Raw genomic sequence first — 25,391 nt, forward strand, 5'->3', positions numbered from 1 at the left:
ACTTTACTCCGGTTATATGCAAGTGTTTTAAAGACCCCAATTATTTTTTTTACGTTCGCAGGAAAAAACGATTGTCATCATTTAGTTTCAAAATGTAGGGCAGCCCCTCTCAAACAACATACACTGTTATCCTAAATGAATCTCTGAAGGAAGAAATTGTATGAGAGATTAAAATTATAAAGGTAAATGGCAGACTGAAATGATCAGAAGCAACTGCTTGTAAATTGGGAGCTTGTAAACCAAATACATTTTTCTCTCTTCTTTTTTTGATACGTGTCTGTGTCTCTGCAGGTTGTGACTTGATTCCAGTCCAGTATCTTCGCTGGGGTGACCCTGAGCCCATTGCTGCTGTGGTGTTTGCTTGCCTTGGTCTGCTAGCCACTCTGTTTGTTACCGTAATCTTCATCATTTATCGGGACACTCCAGTGGTCAAGTCTTCAAGCAGGGAGCTCTGCTACATCATCCTAGCTGGTATCTGCCTGGGTTACTTATGTACCTTCTGCCTCATTGCAAAGCCCAAGCAGATTTACTGCTATCTTCAGAGAATTGGCATCGGTCTCTCTCCAGCCATGAGCTACTCAGCCCTTGTAACCAAGACCAACCGTATTGCAAGGATTCTAGCTGGCAGCAAGAAGAAGATCTGTACCAAAAAGCCCAGATTCATGAGCGCCTGTGCTCAGTTAGTGATCGCTTTCATTCTTATCTGTATCCAGTTGGGCATTATTGTGGCCCTCTTTATCATGGAGCCTCCGGATATAATGCATGACTATCCAAGCATTCGAGAAGTCTACTTGATTTGTAACACCACCAACTTAGGGGTTGTTACTCCTCTTGGATACAATGGATTATTGATTTTGAGTTGCACGTTCTATGCATTCAAGACCAGAAATGTTCCAGCCAACTTTAACGAGGCCAAGTACATTGCTTTCACCATGTACACAACCTGCATCATATGGCTGGCCTTCGTGCCGATCTACTTTGGCAGCAATTACAAAATCATCACCATGTGTTTCTCAGTCAGCCTCAGTGCCACAGTGGCCCTGGGTTGCATGTTTGTGCCGAAGGTGTACATCATCCTAGCCAAACCGGAGAGAAATGTGCGCAGCGCCTTCACAACCTCTACAGTGGTGCGCATGCATGTAGGAGATGGCAAGTCATCCTCTGCTGCCAGCAGATCCAGCAGCCTAGTCAACCTCTGGAAGAGGAGGGGATCCTCTGGGGAAACCCTAAGGTAACCGTTGTGAGGGCATAGCAGGGCGTGGCTGTCAGGGAAACAGTTGTATTAGCCTTCTAGCATTTTAATAGGAGATGTCTGCAGGACGGAAACCAGAGAAGTCCAGGTGCTTCAGGCTTTGAGCCCATTTCACAATGGTTTTGTAGGGTTGATCGAGTGTTGTCCAGTTATGTGAGCTAAATTTAGAAACACAAGAATCAACATTATTAATAGAACAGTTACTCGATAAGGCAAGTCTGTTCAGAAGGGCAAAGAGAACAGAGGTGTGTTAAATTTTAGTCAAAATGGGCAAGTTGAACATTTTATGGGAGATGTTTTACTAGCCCAAAAGAATGAAACAACACAATACTTTTGCATGTACCTGCACTAAATTCATTAGTTTTCCAATTCTTTGTTTCTTATATTCTTATCCAACTCTAAGTTAAATATTACTAACAGCAGCTAACAACTAGTTACAGTCTGCAAATGATCTGAAACCAACCGCCAATGCATAAGTGAATTTGAGTGTTATCCTTATAACTGTCCCCAAGATTCAAAACAAAGATCATGACTCTTGAGAACAAATTCTAAGATATTAAAAGTGTTACACCAATTGCTGAGAGTTGTAAATAAGGAGGTACTATTTCATAGATCTATGGATTTTACATAAAATTTTTCTCTACTTTGGAAGTGCCTACTGAAAAGCTGGTCAGGAAATCTCTACTGGGATTTGACAGTCTTTCTAAATACTTGATAAGTTAATGAAAGCTAAATAGGTTTCAATTGAAAAATTAGTGTCTTTCAAAGTGAAGATATATATCTAAATAAGATTGCTTAAACTATTCTTATATACTGCCATCTAGCCTCGCTGGAAGTCTTTTCTGTCATCCCTCCTTCAAAGCATGAGTGGTAGTGATGAGGAATATGATGTCTCTGCTGAGGTTTGAAGGGATCCATAATATTCTTGGAAAAGTTTAGCCATGAAACCTAATCTGTTGGAGTTAACTTGTATCTTTAACTCATTCCCTCATTCAGTTCTTTTCTAATGACTTTACATTTTTCATCTATTTCCATCAGGATTGCGTCAGACACATGACAAGCTAAGTTGTATCATTTTCTTCTTTAACAAATGCCAGAAGAGTCTTGGTTTATAAAAAAAAAAAAAAGCCTTCCATATATCTAACTTGCTCACATATTTCTCTCATGCCTTCTTGACACCTCTATTAAACATTTCTGAAACTTCTGCAAAATCAATATTTCAGGATGGCTTTGACATTTGTTTTTCAAACTTTTCCCTCATAAGTCCTTTTTTCAGATAAATATTTTCTGGGAAAAAATTGATGATAAGACAGACAAGCTGGCATTGAAAGGCAATCATTTGCCCAGGTCTACCTACTGAGAATTCAAGAGAGAATGCTCCTTAGAGAGACAGCATTGAGTAGTGGCAAAGAACACTGACTGTATAAACAGGCTTTTTTTTTCTCTGTTTGAATGCTGGGATTGCCATATTCTCTCTATATCTTATTGACTTCAAATGACTAATTAGAACATGTCATTTATATCATAGACTGTAAGGAATAAAAACACATAGTAGGCACTTCAGTGCTAGACAGTGCTAGAACTAGAATCTAGCAGCAGAAATCACTCAGCAGTATAACATTTGTCAGATTTTCTTAACCATCTTGAATTCAGTTCCCCCTGTGGTGAATGGAGATTGGGAAGTACAGCTATTACTGAGTTCAAGTACCTAACATACGCACGCAGTGTATGCCACACATTAAACACATCGTAAGAAATGTTATTTTAACGAACCAAGTTATCAGTTGCTAATATTCTTCACTAACTGTAAGTCAATTATATATACAAGTAGGATGAAATTAACAATTAAGAGGGCATCCAATGTGCAGTATAAGTTTATGGAAAAATTCCTTACACATCTTCTTCTTCCAGAGATTTCCCATTTTGCCATAATGTTTAGTATACCTTGTTTAATACTTCAAGGAGAACAAGCTTCCTGGGAGTGGAAACCTTGTCTACCTTTCTAATCACCCCATCCTTGGTGCCATGCTGAACTCACAGTGGTACTCCACAAACAAAAGCAGGTGATTAGTGATGTGTTAGTGTGCTTGATGAATTGATGAGCTTAGAACAGTGGTAATGTACTGGGGTTCAGTTTCTGTTTTTATTTCACTGCCCACAACTAGTGCTTAGTGATCACACTACCTTTCCCAAGCAGTTTTAAGCCTGCAGTGTTCTGTGTTACAAATGTCCCCTTGATTTCTATCATTATCAGTCAAATATCAAGAAGTGGATTGGTAATACCATGTTTTTTTAATCCACTGATATATTTCTCTGAGATATTTTACATATTTTAACTATTGTATGTCAATCTTTTTTCTAAAATGATCAGATATAGGATCTTGTGGCAATATGTCAACTTGCTTTTTTTTTTTCAGCATTCTGTACTTCATGGTACTGAATCTAGAATTCTGCCTAATTGGGTGTTACAATCTCAAAAAGAAGACGAGAGATGTGGGAGCAAGTGTTATTGTTTTGTGCAATCTTTGAAAAAGCCTTGTCTGTTCATGTGATTCTAGCTTAGATAGGCTATAATCTGATTATAAAGAGATTTTCTTTTTGGCATATGCTGTTGATGTGGAGAGAAAAAAAATCAGAGAAAACTTGTCATTCTCTTGCAGTACAGTCCACCCCTGCTACTCTTCACAAACTGTAATTCTCATTGAGGAATGTGACTTAAAATTTCTTTCCTCATTTGTTCCAATCTGATCCTAAAAATATTGTTCCTCTTTGAAACAAAATCAAAATGCTCAAAGCACTAACATACTTTTGTTTCACAGTGAAGGACACAACTCTTATAAACTTACCTCCCCTTCAAATCACAGTTTTGTAAAGGTCAGTGTATATCACAATGTCCCACCAGACTTAGATAATGGGGAAAAAGAAAAAGGAGTGTCTGTAGTATTTTCCTTTTTCTTTTTTTTTTTAATTTTATTTATTGGATGTTTTATTTGCATTTCATATGTTACACCTTAACCCATCCCCCACCCACCCAGGAACCCCCTATCCCCTCACCCCTCCTCCTGCTTCTCTGCGGACTTACCCCTACCTAACCACTCACTCCCAACTCCCCACCCTCAAATTCCCACCCCCTGGGGCATCCAGCCTTCATGAGGCCAAGGATCTCTTCTCCCACCTATGCCCAGCAGGGCCCTCCGCTCTTACATATACAGCTGAAGCCATTGATCCCTCCCTAAGTACTCCCAGGATGGTGGTTTAGACCCTGAGAGCTCTGGTAGGTTGGTTTTGTTGCTCTCCTCATGGGGCCACAAACCCTTTCAGCTCCAATGGTCTTCACTCTAACTCCTCCATTGGGAACCCCATGATCAGTTCAATGGCTAGTTGTGAGTATCTGCCTCTGAATATGTGAGACTCTTGCAGACCTCTGAGGAGACATCTATATCAGGTTCTTATCAGCATGCACTTCCTGACTTCCACATCAGCATCTACCTTTGGTGACTGTACATGGGATGGATACTCAGGTGGAATGCTCTTCAGACGGCCCCTCCTTCAGTTTCTGTCCCTCACTTTGTCTCCATATTTGCTCCCTTGAGTATTTTGTTGTTCCTTCTAAGAAGGACCAAATCATCCCTACTTGGTCTTCCTTCTTCATGAGCTTCATGTGGCCTGTGAGTTGAATCTTGGGCATTTCAAGGTTCTGGGCTAATATCCAAAAATCAGTGAGTGAATACCATGTGTGTTCTTTTGTGATTGGCTTACCTCACTCAGGATGATAATTTCTAGTTCCATCCATTTACCTAGGAAACTCTCAAATTCATTGTTTTTAATAGCTGAGTAATACTCCATTGTGTAAATATACCACATTTTTTGAATCCATTCCTCAGTTGAGGGAAATCTGGGTTCTTTCCAGCTCCTGGCTATTATAAATAAGACTGCTATGAACATAGTTGAGCATATGTCCTTGTTATATGTTCGAGCATCTTCTGGGTATATGCCTAGGAGTGGTATAGCTGGATCCTCAGGTAATGCTATGTCCAATTTTCTGAGGAACCGCCAGACTGATTTCCAAAGTGGTTGAACCATCTTGCAGTCCCACCAACAATGGAGGAGTGTTCCTCTTCCTCCACACCCTTGCCAGCATCTACTATCACCTGAGTTTTTAATCTTAGCCATTCTGTCTCGTGTGAGCTGGAATCTCGGGGTTGTTTTGATTTGCATTTCCCTGACTACTAAGGATACTGAATATTTCTTTAGGTGCTTCTAGCCCATTCAAGTTTCCTCAGTTGAAAATTCTTTGTTAAGCTCTATGCCCCATTTTTTTTTAATAGGGTTATTTGGTTGTCTGGTGTCTAATTTCTTGAGTTCTTTGTATATATTGGATATTAGCCCTCTATCAGATGTAGGATTGGTAAAGATCTTTTCCCAATTTGTTGGTTGTTGTTTTGTCCTATTGACAGTGTCCTTTGCCTTACAGAAACTGCAATTTTATGAAGTCCCATTTGTCAATTCTTGATCTTAGAGCATATGCCATTGGTGTTCGGTTCAGAAACATTTCCCCTGTGCCCAAGTGTTCAAGGCTCTTCCCCACCTTCTCTTCTATTAGTTTCAGTGTATCTGGTTTTATGTGGTGGTGCTTTATCCACTTAGACTTTAGCTTTGTACAAGGAGATAAGAATGGATCAATTTGCATTCTTCTACATGTTGTCCTCCAGTTGAACCAGCACCATTTGCTGAAAATGCTGTCCTTTCTCCACTGGACAGTTTTAGCTCCTTTGTCAAAAATCAAGTGACCATAGGTGTGTGGGTTCATTTCTGGGAGTTCAATTCTATTCCATTGATCTTCCTGCCTGTCTCTGTACCAATACCAGGTAGTTTTTATCACTATTGCTCTGTAGTACAGCTTGAGGTCAAGGATGGTGATTCCTTCAGAAGTTCTTTTATTGTTGAGAATAGTTTTCGCCTTCCTGGGTTTTTTGTTATTCTGACTGAATTTGAGAATTTCCTTTTCTAACTCTGTGAAGAATTGAGTTGGGATTTTAATGGGAATTGCATTGAATCTGTAGATTGCTTTTGGCAAGATGGCCATTTTTATTATATCAATCCTGCCAATCCATGAGCATGGGAGATCTTTCCATCTTCTGAGATCTTCTTTGATTGCTTTCTTCAGGGACTTGGGTTCTTGTCATACAGGTCTTTCACTTGCTTGGTTAGATTCACACAAAGGTATCTTATATTATTTGCGACTATTGTGAAGGGTGTCATTTCCCTAATTTCTTTTTCAGTCTGTTTATCTTTCATGTAGAGGAAGGCTACTGATTTGTTTGAGTTGATTTTATAACCAGCCACTTTGCTGAAGTTGTTTATCAGGTTTAGGAGTTCTCTGGTGGAAGTTTTGAGGTCACTTAAGTATACTATCATATCATCTGAAAATAGTGATGTTTTGACTTCTTCCTTTCCTATTTGTATCCCTTTGACTTCTTTTTGTTGTTTAATTGCTCTGACTAGGACTTCCAGTACTATATTGAATAGGTAGGGGGAGAGTGGGGATCCTTGTCTAGTCCCTGATCTCAGTGGGATTGCTTCAAGTTACTCTCCATTTAGTTTGATGTTGGCTACTGGTTTGCTGTAAATTGCTTTTACTATGTTTAGGTAGGGGCCTTGAATTCCTGATCTTTCCAAGGCTTTTATCATGAAGTGATGTTGAATTTTGTCAAATGCTTTCTCAGCATCTAGTGACATGATCATGTGGTTTTTTTCTTTGAATTTGTTTATATAGTGGATTACATTGATGGATTTCCGAATATCGAACCATCCCTGCATTCCTGGGATAAAATCTACTTGATCATGATGGATGATTGTTTTGATGTGTTCTTGGATTCAGTTTTCTAGAAATTTTTTTATGTTTTAAGTATTGTATTTTCCTTTTTTTATAATTTATTTTTTCTCAAATCATAATTCATTCACACAGGGGTTATAAACACAGAAAGGCAGGATGTGGGGAAGGGAATGACACTGGAGTGTGGGTGATCAGGAGGAATACAGATATCATCAGAACCGGATATTGGCTGGGTGAAGGTTCAGGGGACAAGTCACTATGACTCTGCCTATGACTTGCTTGTCTTTATCTAAGTTGGTATTGTCTGCCCAGGCTATCTGTTTACAATGTCTATGACTCCTCAGGCTTGTAAATTTCCACAAAAGCTGCCTGTTTACATTAGTTTATAGCCATCTGTTTCTATGTTTTTCCACTGAGACCCAAGACTTGGTGTTAGTATACATGTATGACAGGCCTATTGCTGATTTTAGGCCTATGGCTGATTTTAGGCCTTCAGTGGGTAAGCAGGGCTCCCCCTGACATCCCCTCCCTTCTCTATATATAGAAGGGCTGTGGCAATTCTAAACTTGCGAAGGCAGGGATAGAGGCCTGACCTCCAGTATTTGAAGGGGACCTTGTAATATCTCCAGTCCCCCTGTCGTTGTCCAGAGAGGCATGAGGGCCATACCCATCCCAATCTCTTTTTCTTGGAGAGGGGATACTTTTGACATCAATCCCTATGCAGTCAGGCTTGTCCCTCAGGAAACCCAGATAGATATTTTTATCTTTTATTTATATTCCCTTGCAGTGCTTAGCCTCACAGCCTAAGCAAGAGTTCTGATCACCTGACAGAGGGGGTTCTGGGTGGCCCCTCTGTGCTTGGTCTAGGGGCAGAAGTCCCCCCTTTTAGGTTGGGTGGAGATGGGTTTTGGAAACACCCTGTATAAAGTAACAACTTCATCTTGAGTCTCGTGGTCCTCCACTGCTAACTAATGATAATGTATCTGAGTAGGTTTTGCTACCAAATTATTTATCTGTTGTATCACAGAGTTAGTCCGCCTATTTGAGAGCCAGGGTCCAGCAGCAAAAAGCAAAAAGAACCCAAATAATGGTCCCAAGATGGAAGGAAATAGGGTTGACAACCTTTGAGAGGCTGAAAACCAATTCTTGTACCAGCATTCATCTGTCTCTTTCTCTCCCTGATTTTTCTTAGGGCCGTCACTACCTGTTTCATGCTCTCATTAACCCTCCTTGTCTTGTCTATGTAAAGGCAACCTTCTTCTTTAAGAGCTGTACACAGCCTTTTCTATTGTAGTAGAGTAAATCAAGTCCAATAAGGATCTTTGCGATTTTAGGAGGTCTCTTTAGACAGCGAAAGGAGGGATTTCTTCAGATTAGTGATGTCAATCTCTAGCTGTTTGATGCTCTTGTCAGTGGCCTTTCAAAGGTCTGAGTAGTGTAAGTTTGGAGGCCAGCCTCTGGATTAGAACTTCCAACAGGTGACATCACAGGTGATTCATTTTTACCTGGAAAGGAAAAAGAAGGGAATTCTCAGGGAGATTTCTCTTCCCTGGATGTAAATTTTTATTCATCGTATTTATGCTTGGGCCTGGCTTTGTGGGGGTATCTACTTTTTTTTTATTAATCTTTTTGGTAAGTTTGCTAGAATTTTATTGAGTATTTTTGTATCAATGTTCATAAGAGAGATTAGTCTGAAGTTCTCTTTCTTTGTCGGGTCTTTGTGGGGTTTGGGTATGGGTGTAATTGTAGCTTCATAGAATGAATTGGGTAGTGTTCCTTCTGTTTCTATTTTATGGAATAGTTTGAAGAGAATTGGTATTAGGTCTTCTTTGAAGGTCTGATAGAATTCTGCACTAAAACCATCTGGTCCTGGGCTTTTTTTGGTCTGGAGACTTTCAATGACTGCTACTATTTCCTTAGGGGTTATGGGACTGTTTAGAAGGTGTATCTGCTCCTGATTTAACTTTGGTACCTGGTATCTGTCTAGGAAGTTGTTCATTTCATCCAGGTTTTCCAGTTTTGTTGAGTATAGGCCTTTGTGGTAGGATCTGATGATTTTTTGAATTTCTTCAGTTTCTGTTGTTATGTCTCCCTTTTCAGTTCTGATTTTATTAATTTGGATACTGTCTCTATGCCCTCTGATTAATCTGGCTAAGGGTTTATCTATATTGTTGATTTTCTCAAAGAACCAGCTCCTGCTTTTGTTGATATTTTGTATTGTTGTTTCTGTTTCTATTTGGTTGATTTCAGCCCTGAGTTTGATTATTTCCTGCCTTCTACTCCTCTTGGGTGTATTTGCTTCTTTTTGTTCTAGAGCTTTTAGTTGTGCAGTCAAGTTGTTAGTGTGTACTCTCTCCAGTTTTTTTTTTTTTGTAGGCACTTAGAGCTATGAGTTTTCCTCTTAACACTGCCTTCATGGAGTCCCACAAGTTTTGGTATGATATGTCCCCATTTTCATTGAATTCTAAAAAGCCTTTAATTTCTTTCTTTATTTCTTCCTTGACCAAGTCATCATTGAGTAGAGAGTTGTTCAGTTTCCATGTGCATGTGGGTTTTCCATTGGTTTTGTCATTATTAAAGACCAGTCTTAGTCCGTGGTGATCTGATAAGATGCAAGGGATTATTTCAATCTTTTTGTATCTGTAGAGGCCTGTTTTGTGACCAATTATATGATCTATTTTGGCGAAGGTACCATGAGGTGCTGAGAAAAAGGTATATTCTTTTGTTTTAGGATGAAATGTTCTATAGATGTCTGTTAAGTCCATTTGGTTCATAACTTCCATTAATTTCAAAGTGCCTTGGTTTAGTTTCTGTTTCCATGATCTGTCCATTGCTGAGAGTGGGGTGTTGAAATCCCCCACTATTATTGTGTGAGGTGTAATGTGTGTTTTGAGCTTTAGTAAAGTTTCTTTTATGTATGTAGGTGCCCTTGCATTTGGAGCATAGTTGTTCAGAATTGAGGGTTCACCTTGGTAGATTTTTCCTTTGATGAGTATGAAATGCCCTTCCTTATCTTTTTTGATTAATTTTGGATGAAAGTCGATTTTATTTGATATTAGAATGGCTACCCCAGCTTGTTTCTTGGACTGTTTGCTTGGAAAATTGTTTTCCATCCTTTTAATCTGAGGTAGTGTCTGTCTTTGTCACTGAGGTGCGATTCTTCTATGCAGCAAAATTCTGGGTCCTGTTTGTGCATCCAGGCCAGTAGCCTATGCCTTTTTATTGGGGAATTGAGTCCATTGATGTTAAGAGATGTTAAGGAGAGGTTTTTTTTTTGCTTCCTGTCATTTTTGCTAATAGTGGAGACATCATTTGTATGGTTATCTTCTTTTGGGTTTGATGGAAAAGGATTATTTTCTTGCTCTTTCTAGGGTATGATTGCCCTCCTTGTATTGGAGCTTTCCTGGTATTATCCTTTGTAGTGCTGGATTTGTGGGATGATACTGTGTAAATTCGGTTTTGTCATGGAATATCTTGGTTTCTCCGTCTATGTTAATTAAGAATTTTGCTGGGTAAAGTAGCCTGGGCTGGCATTTATGTTCTCTTAGTGCCTGTATAATATTTGTCCAGGATCCTCTGGCTTTTATAGTATCTGGTGAGAAGTCAGGTGTAATACTGCTAGGTTTGCCTTTATATGTTACTTGACCTTTTTCCCATACTGCTTTTAAAATTCTTTCTTTGTTTTGTGCATTTTGTGTCTTGATTATTATGTGATGGGAGGTATTTCTTTTTTGAACTAGTCTGTTTGGTGTTCTGTAGGCTTCTTGTGTGATTATGGGCATATTGTTCCTTAGGTTATGGAAGTTTTCCTCAATAATTTTGTTGAAGATATTTACTGGCCCTTTAATTTGGGAATCTTCACTCTCATCTATACCTATTACCCTTAGGTTTGGTTTTCTCATTGTGTCCTAGATTTCCTGGATGTTTTGGGTTATGAGTTTTTTGCATTTTGCATTTTCTTTGACAACTGTGTCAATATTTTCCATGGTATCTCCTGCACTTGAGATTCTCTCTTCTATCTCTTGTATTCGGATGGTGATGCTTGCATCTATGACTCCTGATTTCTTTCTTAGGTTTTCTATCTCCATGGTTGTCTCCCTTTGAGATTTCTTTACTGTTTCTATTTCCAGTTTCAGATCCTGAATGTTTTTGTTTAATTCCTTCTTTGTGTTTTCCTGCAGTTCTTTAAGGGATTTCTGTGATTCCTTTTTAAGGGCTTCTACCTGTTTACTTGTACTCTCCTGTATTTCTTTAAGGGAGTTAGTTATGTCCTTCTTAGAATCTCTATCATCATCATGAGAAGTGATTTTAATTCTGAATCCTGTTTTTCTGGTGTGATGGGGTGTCCACGGCTTGCTATATTGGGAGAACTAGGTACTGATGATGCCAATAACTTTGGTTTCTGTTGTTTATTCTTGCACTTGCCTTTCTCCATCTGGTTAACTCTAGTGTTACCTGCCCTCACTATGTAAAACTGGAGTCTGTATTACCAGTTATCTTTCGTGTTACAGAGCTCCTCAGAGTCCAGATGTCTCTGTGGTCTTATGATCCTAATCTCCTGGGTGGAAGAACTCCTGGGACTCAGGCCACCTCTTCGATCTGGAAATCCTTCTGCTCTGGGTGCAGTGGTTCCTCTAGGATGGCCCAGGATAAGATGTCTCCCAAGTGCAAACAAGCTAGGTGTCTGCTGCTCTGAGTGCAGTGGTTCCTCCGCTGCTTTGAGTGCCGTGGCTCTTCGGCTCCTCTGAGTGCAGTGGCTCCTCTAGGATGGCTCAGGATTTAGTATCTCCACAGAAGCAGACCAACTCTGTGTCTGCCCCAGCCCAAAGGACCAGGCAGGGGCAGAAGTTAAGTGTAATTTCGGAAGTCTGTAGTATTTTCATAGCTTCTAAGTTACTGCTACTATTTGTACTTTTTAATGATTGAATTCTATCTTGTGCTATTGAGCCCACGTGTTGGGGTTTAGGAAGGTCTTCAGTAGATAACTAAAATCCTAAGAACGGGTTCTTTAGGCATAAGAAGCTCCTATGCTGGCACTACCTTGATTTATACCCTTTCATTTCCCTATAAAGACACAAATTCCTGTTAGCTAAGACTGGGTCTTAGTCATGTTTTTCTATTTAGTTGCTCTATGCAACCCTTCATCACCTATCATCTATACTGAGGGAACAGTATAGATGTCTCTCTGTTTTAAAGAGAATGATAATTGCATGCCTTTGAAAAAAAGAATGTTGAAACAATTCAGAAGTTTCAATAACTGTATCCATCAGTTAATATATCCTCTTGGAGAGGAAGTAGAGAGGGGGATAATACACATTCAGTAGCAATGTATGGGAGCCATTCCTGGCTTTTATAACAGTATCAACTTGAACGAGCTATTTTAATCTGTTCAATAAACTATGAAATAGTATATAATAATCTTATTTTAAAGTAATGTACTAATGTTTAGTAACAACATATAGAAAGCAATCAAGAAATAGAAAGCTTTTTGGAATCAGGCTTAATTGCAAGAACCCTTTTTAGATCTCCATAAACTGGTTCTACTTGTAAGGAAACAGTCTTGTCAGAATCTTATTAGAAAAATGGTCGTTTTCTCTCATTAAACAAAACTTACTTAAATATCTACCATAAACTAAGAAAATAGTCACTTTAACATGACATTGTTTATAAAATAAACTCGACAGGAAAAGTGTGTCGTAGTTTTCACTGCATAAACTGATGAATTTTGTCTACAACAGAAATTGGTAATACACAGTAGCAATGATGGCTGGAATTTTGTCTACAACAGAAAATGCCAATGCATAGTAGCAGTATAATGGCTGGAATAATATAAAACGATGAGAACACTGGTAAAGAAGGAGAGAATGGGAAGGAAATACAATGGTAGTTTAAAGAGTGTATATAAATCAGAAGTATTCAGCTGCTGGCCACTTGCTATGTTCTGCTCACTTTACAGAATTGTTCATATATATTACTCATCTAACATTTATAGTTGTCTTGAAATACAGCAAATAAGAGGATTCAACCATTCCAATTTTCACATAAGGACCATGAGGCTGAGCATCATTAGAAGACTGATTCATCACTACATGACTTGCAAGTGATGTAGCAGTTTTTAACTTGGATCTCAGCTTGTGCTCATGAAAGTGGAGCATTTACCAGTATACTCTTTGTAAAATACCTCACGTATTATTCCTTGAAAAGAAATTATTATTCTGTCAAGTAATGTTTGGGAAACCTCTATTCTTTGCTTAGAGTTAAATGCTGTCAAATCTTGTAGTAAAACTACTAATTATTCATTAATTAACTGTTCCCAATCATTTCTTACTTGAACTGTAAAGACCATTTAATGCAAGAAACCCCTAAAGCAATTTTACCCCATAGTTTATTTAAAATCTTTTAATTTTTCTACAAAAATATGAGGCTAACCATGTATGTGACACCTCCTCAGTTTGCATGGTATTAGAGACAGACATAACAAATGTATAAGCTTTTGGTTAAAAAGGGTAAGTTTCTGCTCACTTATTTCTTTCTTGAAAAAGAAAAGGTCAAGGAAAAATCTGTTTTCTTACAAAAAAAACTGGGTAAAATGAACTGTGAAAGAAATTGAAAGGACAACAGAAAACATCTTGTAGCTTTACTCTGAGGTAACCCTATTTCAAAAGGCATCTTCATACAAGATAAAGTTAGTCTGATTCTTCAATGCATTCTAGGACTGAACATCTGCCTTCAAACTACTGGCAGATGCTAAAAAGCAAGCAAAGACATCTAAGATGCTATTTTCTCTTTACACTGGGGTTTCTTTCTTTTAAGGATTGCATTATTGTTATTTTTTTTAATCTTGATGAGTAAAGTTGGAATTAGCCAGCACACATCGGTAAAAATACAGAAAAAGAGACTAATTCTCCTTATCTCAGCAGCCATCTATTGCCTATATGTCTTAATCAAGATAGGGCACTTGTGAGATAGCCTACACTAGTGTTATTATGTTATTTCTTCTTGAGAGACTATCCAATCCTCACTGGACAGAAGCTACACAAAATGATACAAATTATACTAAGTGGACTCAACAGATTGTACTCACATATGTATGCTTTGTATAAATTCTATATAAGGTATTTGTATATCATATATATAAATATATACATATATAACTTATATGTAAACATATATGTGTGTATGTTTGTAACAAAGTAATATACTCAAAATAATGTCATAATGTAGCCTAAAATAAACACTGAGTTCCTGCCCTTATATATTATGCAACAAGAAAGTATAGAATATCATTCTTCTTCCCACAGTATCTGAAACTCCAAAATGCAGGATAACAATAGGACTATCTATACTAATACCAAAAATAGACTCAGAAAAATATATCTAACAATATAATTATAAATGCAATATGAAGAAAACTAAAAACACTGATGAAAGAAGAAAATGACTTGCCAAATACTTAGATCTTTCCATGTTTATGGACAGAAAAAATATTCAACAGTTTCACAATGATATTTTTTTCCTAAAATGGCTTGTAGATTCAACGTAATCCCAGTAAGAGACCTATCAAGCTATCTTATGTTTATGTTGACCTGAACTAGCAGTTAGTTCCTCAGTGACAGGATCTGAAAAAGAGGTGCCAGGGTATGAGAAAGATAGAGAGGATAGGCAATTGAGAAGACAAAATATGGAATCAAGAAGTCTTTCATAAACTTTGCCTTATGCCAAGCAAGTTTATTAAGAAGCACAGCACTATATATATTATTTTTGGAGGGGAGGGGGATGGATCACCAAGGTCAATAGTGAGCAATGTCATATAATGTTGGCAAAGGGAACATGGACTAGCTCAGACATAGTTACCTAATGACTTTCTCAACTTTCTTTCTTATAGAACCCAGAGATGTCTGCACCATTGTGGGCTAGCCCCTCAGTGATCAGACATTTACTAAGAAAACACTCCACAGATTCGGTTATATCCCAATCCTATGTAGAGTTTTTTTATACAAGACTCCCTCCTCTCCAGTGAATCTTTCTTGTGTAAACTGGACATATAACTATCCAGTCCAACTAGTTTCACATACTAATAAATTTCATGAAAGTAATACTAATACATGAAAAAGGGATGTCACTCAGCATTCTCATCCCAGCTCAACTACTCATTGTTAGTGTACATGGCACTGCTGTGTACCTGCGTTTTTTGGAGCACTTGGCACTGCTTTTATTTTTGAGGAACAGAATGATGAAATTTCTTACATTTTGTTTGAATAACATAAAACTGAAGAAATTTTTGAATGTTAATTTTATGCTAAATTGCACAATTACTTCGAGACTATTTCAGAATCTAAATATTCATGTCAAGTCTTTCTGGAGTTTGTTACTTTAAATGTCAGCAAAGAGAAAACCATGTTGACAGGAAATTATATGAGAGCAAATTTGGACTTGGAAATATGCTATTTCCATATCATCTGCTTCAGATTTAGGGTCTAAGCAGAGGCATCCCAGGTGATCTTGTCTTTAGAAGGGCATCTCTGTGTCCCCAGCCATTGTCTTTCTTGTTCTCTGTGAGCTCAAATAGGGCATTCATTAACAGAATCAGTTGGATCTCTGTTTTCTCTGGAACTTGTTCTATGTCTGTGAGCACTGTAGGTATTATTGAAGATAATGGGTAAACATTATCAAACAGTTTTCAGGAACCAAGTCTTTTCTACATTCTTCTTGATAAAGAAGCCTGCATTCTTGCCATCCTCTTTCTGTTTGTTTGTTTGTTTGGTTGGTTGGTTGGTTTTGCTATTTTTCAAATATCCATGTAGGTATATATATTTGACAAATACTTAAATCTATTCTAACTTTGACAATTCATTCTTTAGTATTCCCTTTTTGGAGAGTTTATATATTTCAGGTGCAATGATATTTATCTGCAAGTTATCATATATGTTCTATAAGTTTCTAATAGCAACCCAGATAAAAGAGCTATAATTGATCTGACTAGAAAGAAAGAAATTTAGTATGTTCCTTGAGAAAAATGACCATCATATTTTGTAATTATAATAGAATCCATATTTATTCCCTTGTCCATCCCAAGACAGTTATCTATGACATTTTTAAAAAGTAATAAAATAGAACCAGAACATTAAATATCATAAGAATTTGTTAAGGAAAAATGCAGAAAGGGAGGTTTTAGAGTACCTCCAGACAATAACTCGTGTCAAGAACATATTTGATGACAGAAATAACACTCTTACATATGCAGGAAAATCTATAAGTTGGAAATAGCTATATACCTAGGAACAGAGAGAAGACCTGTAATATATTCTTTGTAAAATCTGTTAGCATTTCCAAGAAATGTTCAAAAGAGAACTGACTTGTAAAAAAATATTTTGACAAACTCAAAGAGACAAATATTACATTTTCATTCATATACAGGATTCATAGCATACATGTATATGCATACATGCATGCACACACACAAATATCTAAATATGATTATAGGGTATCAATAATTTATGGCAAAATATTGATCATTAACAAATATATCAATAGAAGAGTGTGTGTATGTGTGTGTGTATGTATGTGTGTGCACAATTAAAGTAGAAAGGATACTACTTAAGGGGAGAAAGGTGATCCTTAGGAGATGTAAAGCAGAAAAAGAGAGGAAAATGAGTGGGATGAATATGAGTAAAGTATATGATGTTCACATGTGAAGATGTCACAATAAAAATCATTTTTTAAAAAGAGAGGATTTAACAAACTCAGAAAGACAGCACCAAGGTTTTGATCATATGCACACTCTTGCTCAGAATTTCCATTCCCATGTATGTGTAACATGAATCTTGGAAGTTGAAAAGATGCTAAGGTAGAGCTGTTCCAGGAAAGGAGTGAAAGGGAAAGGGGGGATCAAGTGATGGAAATGGGGTGTATATGAAAAAGGCATACAGCATTCACACGTGAATCCATAATGAATTCACTCAATATGAAACCTGTTGTTTTAAAAGACGCAAGGAGAATGACTTTGAGCTCTCTGGGCTCCTAAGGAAGGAGCACAGCTTATTCTAACTTATCCAGTAGTTTTCTGGGAAGTGAAGCTTGCTTGCACTAGAGCACAAAGGAAAGGGCCCGGAATCAGTCATTCAGTTCACATAAATAGCAAAGAGAGAGTCTTATTTAAATGGAATGAGTCACTACAGCTTTTTTTAATAGAAACATGCTATTTATGCCTTCAATGTATAGAGGTCCCTGTGATTAACATTTGGATTCTAGACACTAATTTCACATGTGACATGGTACAGCAGCAAATCATTGTCAAGGGGATAATGTCAGACTTCTGTTTAAGACCTTCACTTCAGCCACAAATTGACAAATGAATGCAAAACTATTTTTGATCTAAATAAATCATTAAACCTCGTATGACTTAGTTCTGGGTCTATAAGATTGTGAATTTCTAAGTACATGATGTTGGGTTTCTAAGATTCAATAAGATTCATGACTAAATTAGTAGAAGGGAAAAGCACTCCCTAGGGATTGTGGTCGAGTTGTAGTATGATTAATATTGTTGCTGCTGACTTAATTTTAGAAACTATCACTTTCCACTTCGGTATTAATTAACTAATTAACATTGCTTTGATTAACATTGTTATGAGACCACAAATTTGGCTATCTACTAAACCAACTACTATCTCATGCATATCTATCGACCAAATTAAAACATGCCTGGAATTCCAAGACTCCAAATATTGTCAGAACTTGGGTGATTTCAATTACTTAGACTTCATTAAGGCATTATTAGTCTGTGCAGAGTGATGTGAGCGTTATTTCTCGCTCTTTTGAAATTTTGTGGCCTTTATCTCCATGGATTCTATTTATTTCCCAAGGCAAAGATTCCTTAAAGAAATCTAATCAGATTAAATTATGACACATAGTTTCTCCATCTGGACTTACAGAGCTTTCTTTTTAATTTAGCACACATTCTAAGCATTTTTTATTAACTTATTCATGTATCTTTACTGAGACCTGAACATTTTTAAGCTCTGTGCTATGACCTATAGGCATCTATCAGTTGTTTAGTGCTTATGCATCATCTTTTTACATCTATTCATGTTTTTTTAATACATTTATATTATCCTCATGTCAGCAGTCCTCAAGAAAGCGTGCATAAGAGATAGATTTATCATAAGTCTCTTAAGCAGCAGCTCCCAAGGCTCATACAGCATACAGCATTCATATGTGAAGATTGATAATGAAACCAGTTGTTTAAAAAAAAGAAGAAAAAAAGATGGTTTTTCAAAACCCAGACAACACCTCTACAGGACTTGTATATACACATGAACACAAAATGCTTTAGTATGTGCTAAGAACTTCAGCTGAACCAAACTTGTACAATTTTAAAACTTTTTTTTTCAGCTTGGAAATATTTTTAAAGTAAAAATTTATTTCCAGCACAGTAAAGAAACTGTATTCATTTTGTTGGCGTCATTGTCCAGACTTTATCTAGTAACACTTTGTCCTTAAAATGTAAGACATCTCAAAAATTATAATTCTTTTAAGTACATACTCCATAGACACCATCCTTTCACATCCTGAGGGCACAAAGATCAAAGCAAACAAAACCAAGAAAACAGAGATACAAGAAAACCATCTTTTGACTTGTCTTAATCTCTTGAAGGACATAGAACTAGATACAAACAAATTGAGTGGTGTAATGGAGTACTGTGTTAGGAATCTATGTTAAACAAGCTTTGTTAGAAAAAGAAACTAAAAATGAACAGTTCAAATAAGAATTCATACATCTGATTCAGACAGATTCTACACATTATATCCAGGGCACTTCCCCTGGGTACTGTAAGACAATCACAAATGTTTTCAACTCTTGGTATGGTATCTTCTATGAGCTGCTCCTTCCCCCTTAGACAGCTTTGCTTGTCTTATCTGACCTGTTCTTTATCTTATTGTTTTCAGAGTTTAGCTGAGGTAGACAGGAAAAACAAAGATGGAGCAGATATAGAGGGAATGACCAACCAATACCCAGCTCAACTTGAGACCTATCCCAATGGGCAAGCACCAATTAATGATACTCTGTTATGTTTGTAGGGATGAACCTAGTATACCTGTCCTCTACAAATTTCTACTCAGAAATTCACTGAAACAGTTGCAGATAACCACAGTCAAACATTGTACACAGATCAGGGAGCCACATGGAAGAGTTGTGGGAAGGATTAAAAGCTTTGATGGGGAAGATCAATAGAGTTAACTAACCTGCACCACTGGGAGCTTTCAGAGACTGAGCCACCAACCAAAAAGCATACACAGGACGGATCTTGTCCCCTAACACATATATAACAGATGTGCAATTCAGTCTTCATGTGGGTCCCAAACAAAGGGAGCAAGTCTATCCGAAAAGCTGTTGCCTATATGTGGAATTAGTTCCACAACAGGGATGCCTTGTCTTACATCAGTGGGAGAGGATGCACCTAATCCTGAAGAGACTTGATGTGCCAGGGTGGGGGGATATCCAGGGATTCCAATCCTCTCCATCTTTGTTCCTGCGTTTCTTTTCAACAGGACAAATTTAGAGTCAAAGTTTTGTGAGTGGGTTAGTGCTCTTATGGCTCCCATAGCCAGACAGGACTTCCATGGTGATCTTCAATGAAGCAGCTCTCTGAGACAATCTTAGCTTGTTCACATTTGGGGGTGAATTTGGATGCATATGCTTTACTCATGGTGAACCAGGAATTGTATAATTTTGCAGAAATATATTAGAATATATAGAAAGAGAAGGTCATCAAAGACTAAGGCTATTGAGATATCTCATTAGAGTGGAGAGGAGTTCAAGGTGCTGTGCTATATGACTGACTGCCTGTGGTCACCTTACTTGAGGGTCATGGTAGCATGCATGGAGCAGGTATTGAGGTAGGGAAGGAGCATCCCTCTACCTGCCATCTCAAATGTCCGAGATTCCAGGAGTTCAAGTATGTACCATGTCACCATTTCCATGCTCATCTGGTGACATGGCCCACCTACCCTACAAACAAACAAAAATCAATTTATAGCTACCCTTTTAAAGCCATGATCAAAAGTACATGTTGTTATTATTAACTGTCTTAAATGTGAAGAAGTTGGAACATACAGAAGTTATGTGATCTGTTCAACATTGCCCAGCTAGGCAGGAGCACGAAAGAGATTCAAACTCAAGGACAATTGAATCTAAATTTCATGGTCTTTCTACAGTAGCATGACTGATAAGCTGTCAGAAGAATTTATCAAGAAGATAATTCTTCTCATCATTAGTTCTCTATTAGAACTTTGGTTTTACAATCACTATACCCAAGGTCACGACCTGCCCACCTGAGGATAAGATAATGGCACTTGTTTTGAAAGGCTTGATATTTGTTGAAATTTTAAGTGTATTTTCTACTCTGCCCTTCAGAGAAGTTTTTCTGTGTCTTAGGATGAATAAAAATCATTTATCTCTACTCTCTGATATAGGAGCATATTGCCCTGCTTCACTGTCCAATTTCAGATACTAGTTGTCATCCTATATTCAGTTCCAAATAAACCACTGTATCAGTACTAAATTGAAGTGTGTGATTAATTAGGGGGGTATGTAAAGGTATGAGGATATAATCTGGTTAGAATCTCTGTATGGTTACCATTTATTTCCATAAAAATTAAACCTGAAGCAATCTGTGTTTTTCCTGATATTTGTCTGGCAAGAAGTGACATCATGGAGAAATGGTCTATTTTGGTTTACAGGTCAGGGAATACAGTCCATTATAGTCCAGAAGACACATCAGCAAGCAGGCCTGGAATGGCAGATAGAGGGAGGCTAGCTGGTCACAGTGTGTCATAGGGCTGCAACTACTGTGATGAAACACCATGACCAAAGGCCATGAACAAATTTGGTGAGGCATGACTTTGTTTCACTCACCGTTCCATATAACAAACAGTTCATCATCAAAAGCAATGAGTGCAGAAACTCAAGCATGGCAGGGACCTGGAGGTAGGCGCTGATGCAGAGACCATAAAGGAGTTACGCTCACTGTCTTGTTTCCCATGGCTTGTTCATCTTGTTTTCTTATAATACCCAGAATCACCTGCCCAGAGGTCATGTCATACACAGTGGACTTGCTCTTCTCACATCTATTACTAATCACAAAGATGTTCCCAAAAACATATGATCATGGACCGAACTGATGGAAATAATTCTGCATTCTCCACTTTGACATTGCCCTTTGCTGTGTCCTACCATTTTTACTCTGTAGCTATGTGGAGCCTTGGACAGAAAGTATAAAGAGCAAGACCAACTTGCTCTACTGATAAGAGTCAGTCATGCTAGTCAGTGCATTCTACAAAGAAAAGTACAATCATTACATTACACAAACAGGCAATAAAAGAAGCAGAGAGAATTGTGGACATATCTACCATGACATCTCGGTCCACTGGATACAAGGCCAGGGTTTGTAATGGACCAGGTCAAAAGTAAGCTTTACTGCTCAAGGAACAGAGATTGTATGTTCCATGGTTGTAAAGAGAATCAATCATTCTAATCCTAACAAGTAAGTAGTTGTTTTCCTTTCATTGATTAATCAAATGTAAAGGAAAAAGATGACTCAACATTCTTGTACAAGAGCAATCTAACTTTAAGATTTCTTTTAATGTAAAGTGTGTGAAATAACTGGTAACACTTGAGAAACACTGAGCAAACAGACTTCAGTGGAGAACTTTCAAAGGTACATTGGCAGAATGCTAATACAAACCAGAGCAAAGTAGACATAGGCTTCTGATATCTTTCCTGTCTTCTTTCACCTTCAAACTCCAAATCCCTGCATCAAAGCATGTTATCTAATTTCCCTTGGACATTTCCAGAGGCTTTCCTTTAATTGTATTCATTGTGCAGACACTGCTTTGTGACTGCATCTCCAGGGAGAATAGTGCCAGACATAAAGGGAGTTGCAGGCTGAGAGGAGCAGACAGCTTTTAAACTCCAGGGCATTTCTGACCATCCTTAGTGATTCCAGTGAAGCAGCAGACCTTATGTGTCAACTGTTTATAAACTCTCTTCCCTCCTTCTCTCCTCTCTCCCACAACCTGCCCTCCTACCCAACCTCCCAGCCCTCAGTCCATCTGTTCCTTTCCAGGCTACTAGTGGCAAGCAGATTCTCTGGGCAGCTCCCATGAGAAAGTATGTATGTTTAAGCTATTAGGCACAACTATGTGTAGCCTTGGTAGAGGACTGTCAGCATGGCTTGTACAGAGTTTGATATTAACTGAGGTAATTTTCCTCACAAACAGTGATAATAATGGGTGTGTTAGTTCCCAGTTATGCACTAACTGAAGAATGGACACGTTCTTCCTAATGGACACACCAAAATTTTACTTATTGGTATCATCGTGGGCATGACATTTCCACACCAGTAGAAGTATTTTAGAGCTGGAAAAAGTCAACATTATTTTCCATGAAGACCACTTAAAAATATTAATCTCAATCTTAACCATCAGCAGACAGTCTAGTCTAAATGGCTTCCAAATTATCATTTTTGATGCTAGAATTTTCATTCAAATTTGATGGGTCATACTTCAAGTGTTTGTTCCTTAAAATTGAACTGTTATTTAATACCTTTGAATTAACTGGTGATAATGCATACACCCTCTTCAATATAACTTTTACAACCTCAGAAGAAAATGAGCATTATGCTATGACACGGCTTCCAATTAGTGAGATGAGTAAATAAGTTAAAATGGTAAATGAATAAACTAGCTTTTGAATTCTGATAATGGAGTTGAGAGTTTTAACTCTAACACTTCAGCAAAAACTTAAGGCTCTTTCTGAGGCTTGCACTAGGAAGAAGTAAACCTACTGAGCTATGTTTGCATCACATCACTTCCAAGGGGCGCAAAGATCAGGCTGTCTTTACTCTTCATAGTAAATAATATGCAATATTTTATACTGAAGTGTTAAATATAAATAAGTAGTGATTAAAATGAGCTACTAGTTATTAATTGAAAAGGGAGATAAAGAATTCCATTCGGCAGTTCCTACAACTATGGCTGTATTCAAATTCAGTCTCTAAGATATTCTAGCCAAAAGTTTAAATATGCCCAGTCTATAGAAGGAGAATGGGGATGTATGAGCCGGATATAGGTAAACTGACTAAGATCATATAGCTTAAAGTGTTCAACCTTGAGCTCATAGTCAACCAACTTGAATTTGTAGGTCTTAGCCAAGGCTACCAGAAATTAAAACACTAAGGTTGTGTTAATAATGATAATGAAGTCATTACAGGAATCAATGGCAGACTGGTATCAAGAGTGGTATCTGGGAGGTTATCAGGGATAATTAGGTTTAGCTGAGTATGATCTCCTTTGACCACTTTGACCAACTGCAGAATTATTTATTGTCTCCTCTGCCTTCGTTAATAACTCTTCTTTTCTCCTCTCTTTCTTCTCTGCATTACAATTCAGTTCATGTCCAAAAGTGGCCTTATTTGATTACGAAAGCAACCACACAGCAAAAGGATGAGTTAAGTTCTCTGCAGACAGCACCAACTTGAAAAGAACTAGTAGAAATGGCAGACTTTGTTTCCTGAGGACAAATTAAGCATGTGGTTACAACCCCCTTTCTTATAATTTACTTGTGTTTAGTTTTCATCAATGGACGTTATTTGAAACATTGTCTCTTAAAATATGTAGGACTCCAGGTGCTAGAGAAACAGCTTAGTGGTTAAGATTACACAATGGTCTCCCAGGGAAATGGAGTTCAGTTCCTAGCACCCATGTAAGGTAGTTCACCACTGCATGTAACTTCAGCTCCAAGAGTTCCAAGACCTCTGGCCTCTGAAGGCACCTACACTTACCTGCACAGACTCATACACGGACACTCGCACACATAATACACACAATTTAACAGTTTTTATTTAAATGCTTTTGAGATTTTTTTTTTAAATATATATCCAAATTTATTGAAATCGTGTTCTCAAACAAACTTTTTTTCTTAAAGTTCTGTCCTACACATTACAGGTAAACACTCCACCACTGTACTGTTTCTCCTTGAGCACAAGCAAATATTTGTAACATGAATGTTCATAGTAGTACTATTCATAACCATTAAAAGTGTAATAACACACATGTCTATCAGTTGATGAATGGATAAAAGGAACTGAAACTGGATCCTTTGCAAGAGTAGTGAGTGCTCAGTAGAGTGTGGTGGCATATAGTCTTTTTTTTTTTTTTTATTGGATGTTTTATTTACATTTCATATGTTGTCCCCTTACCCCATCCCCCACCCACCCAGGAACCCCCAATCCCCTCACACCTCCTCCTTCTTCTTTGTGGATGTAACCTCTATCTACCCCCCCACTCCCACCTCCCCACCCTCAAAACTCCCACCCCCTGGGGCGTCCAGCCTTCATGAGGTCAAGGATCTCATCTTCCACCTGTGCCCAGCAGGGCCCTCCACTCTTATATATTCAGCTAAGGCCCTGGATCCCTCCATAAGTGCTCCCAGGCTGGTGGTTTAGACCCTGGGAGCTGTGGTTGGTTGGTATTGTTGCTCTCCTCATGGGGCCACAAACCCTTTCAGCTCTCCTTCAGTCTTCACTCTAACTCCTCCATTGAGAACCCCATAATCACTTCAATGGCTAGTTGTGAGCATCTGCCTCTGAATATGTCAGACTCTTGAAGACCTCTGAGGAGACATCCATATCAGGCTCTTATCAGCATGCACTTCCTGACTTCCACATCAGCATCTACCTTTGGTGACTGCACATGGGATGGATACTCAGGTGGAAAGGTCTTCAGATGGCCCCTCCTTCAGTTTTTGTCCCTCGCTTTGTCTCCATATTTGCTCCCTTGAGTATTTTGTTGCTCCTTCTAAGAAGGACCGAATCACCCCCACTTGGTCTTCATTCTTTATGGACTTCATGTGGCCTGTGAGTTGCATCTTGGGCATTTTAAGGTTCTGGGCTAATATCCAATAATCAGTGAGTGAATACCATGTGTGTTCTTTTGTGATTGGCTTACCTCACTCAGTATGATAATTTCTAGTTCCATCCATTTACCTAGGAACCTCTCAAATTCATTGTTTTTAATAGCTGAGTAATACTCCATTGTGTAAATATACCACATTTTTTTAATCCATTCCTCAGTTGAAGGACATCTGGGTTCTTTCCAGCTCCTGGCTATTATAAATAAGGCTGCTATGAACATAGTTGAGCATATGTCCTTATTATATGTTCGAGCACCTTCTGGGTATATGCCTAGGAGTGGTATAGCTGGATCCTCGGGTAATGCTATGTCCAATTTTCTGAGGAACCGCCA

General features: G+C 38.0%; 1 protein-coding gene across 1 annotated transcript in view; it reads left to right on the top strand.

Annotated features, from left to right (window-relative positions):
- The window catches only part of Grm5 (glutamate metabotropic receptor 5), a 492,924-nt gene that overhangs the window by 441,215 nt on the left and 26,318 nt on the right, over positions 1–25,391 (top strand). Inside the window, exon 8 of the mRNA XM_028774696.1 lies at positions 292–1,231. Within this exon, the coding sequence (XP_028630529.1) occupies positions 292–1,231 (940 nt within the window). The remainder of the gene's footprint in view (positions 1–291; positions 1,232–25,391) is intronic.

The sequence above is a fragment of the Grammomys surdaster genome, unplaced genomic scaffold, assembly GCF_004785775.1.
Source record: "Grammomys surdaster isolate TR1022 unplaced genomic scaffold, NIH_TR_1.0 242, whole genome shotgun sequence".
Taxonomy (NCBI): domain Eukaryota; kingdom Metazoa; phylum Chordata; class Mammalia; order Rodentia; family Muridae; genus Grammomys; species Grammomys surdaster.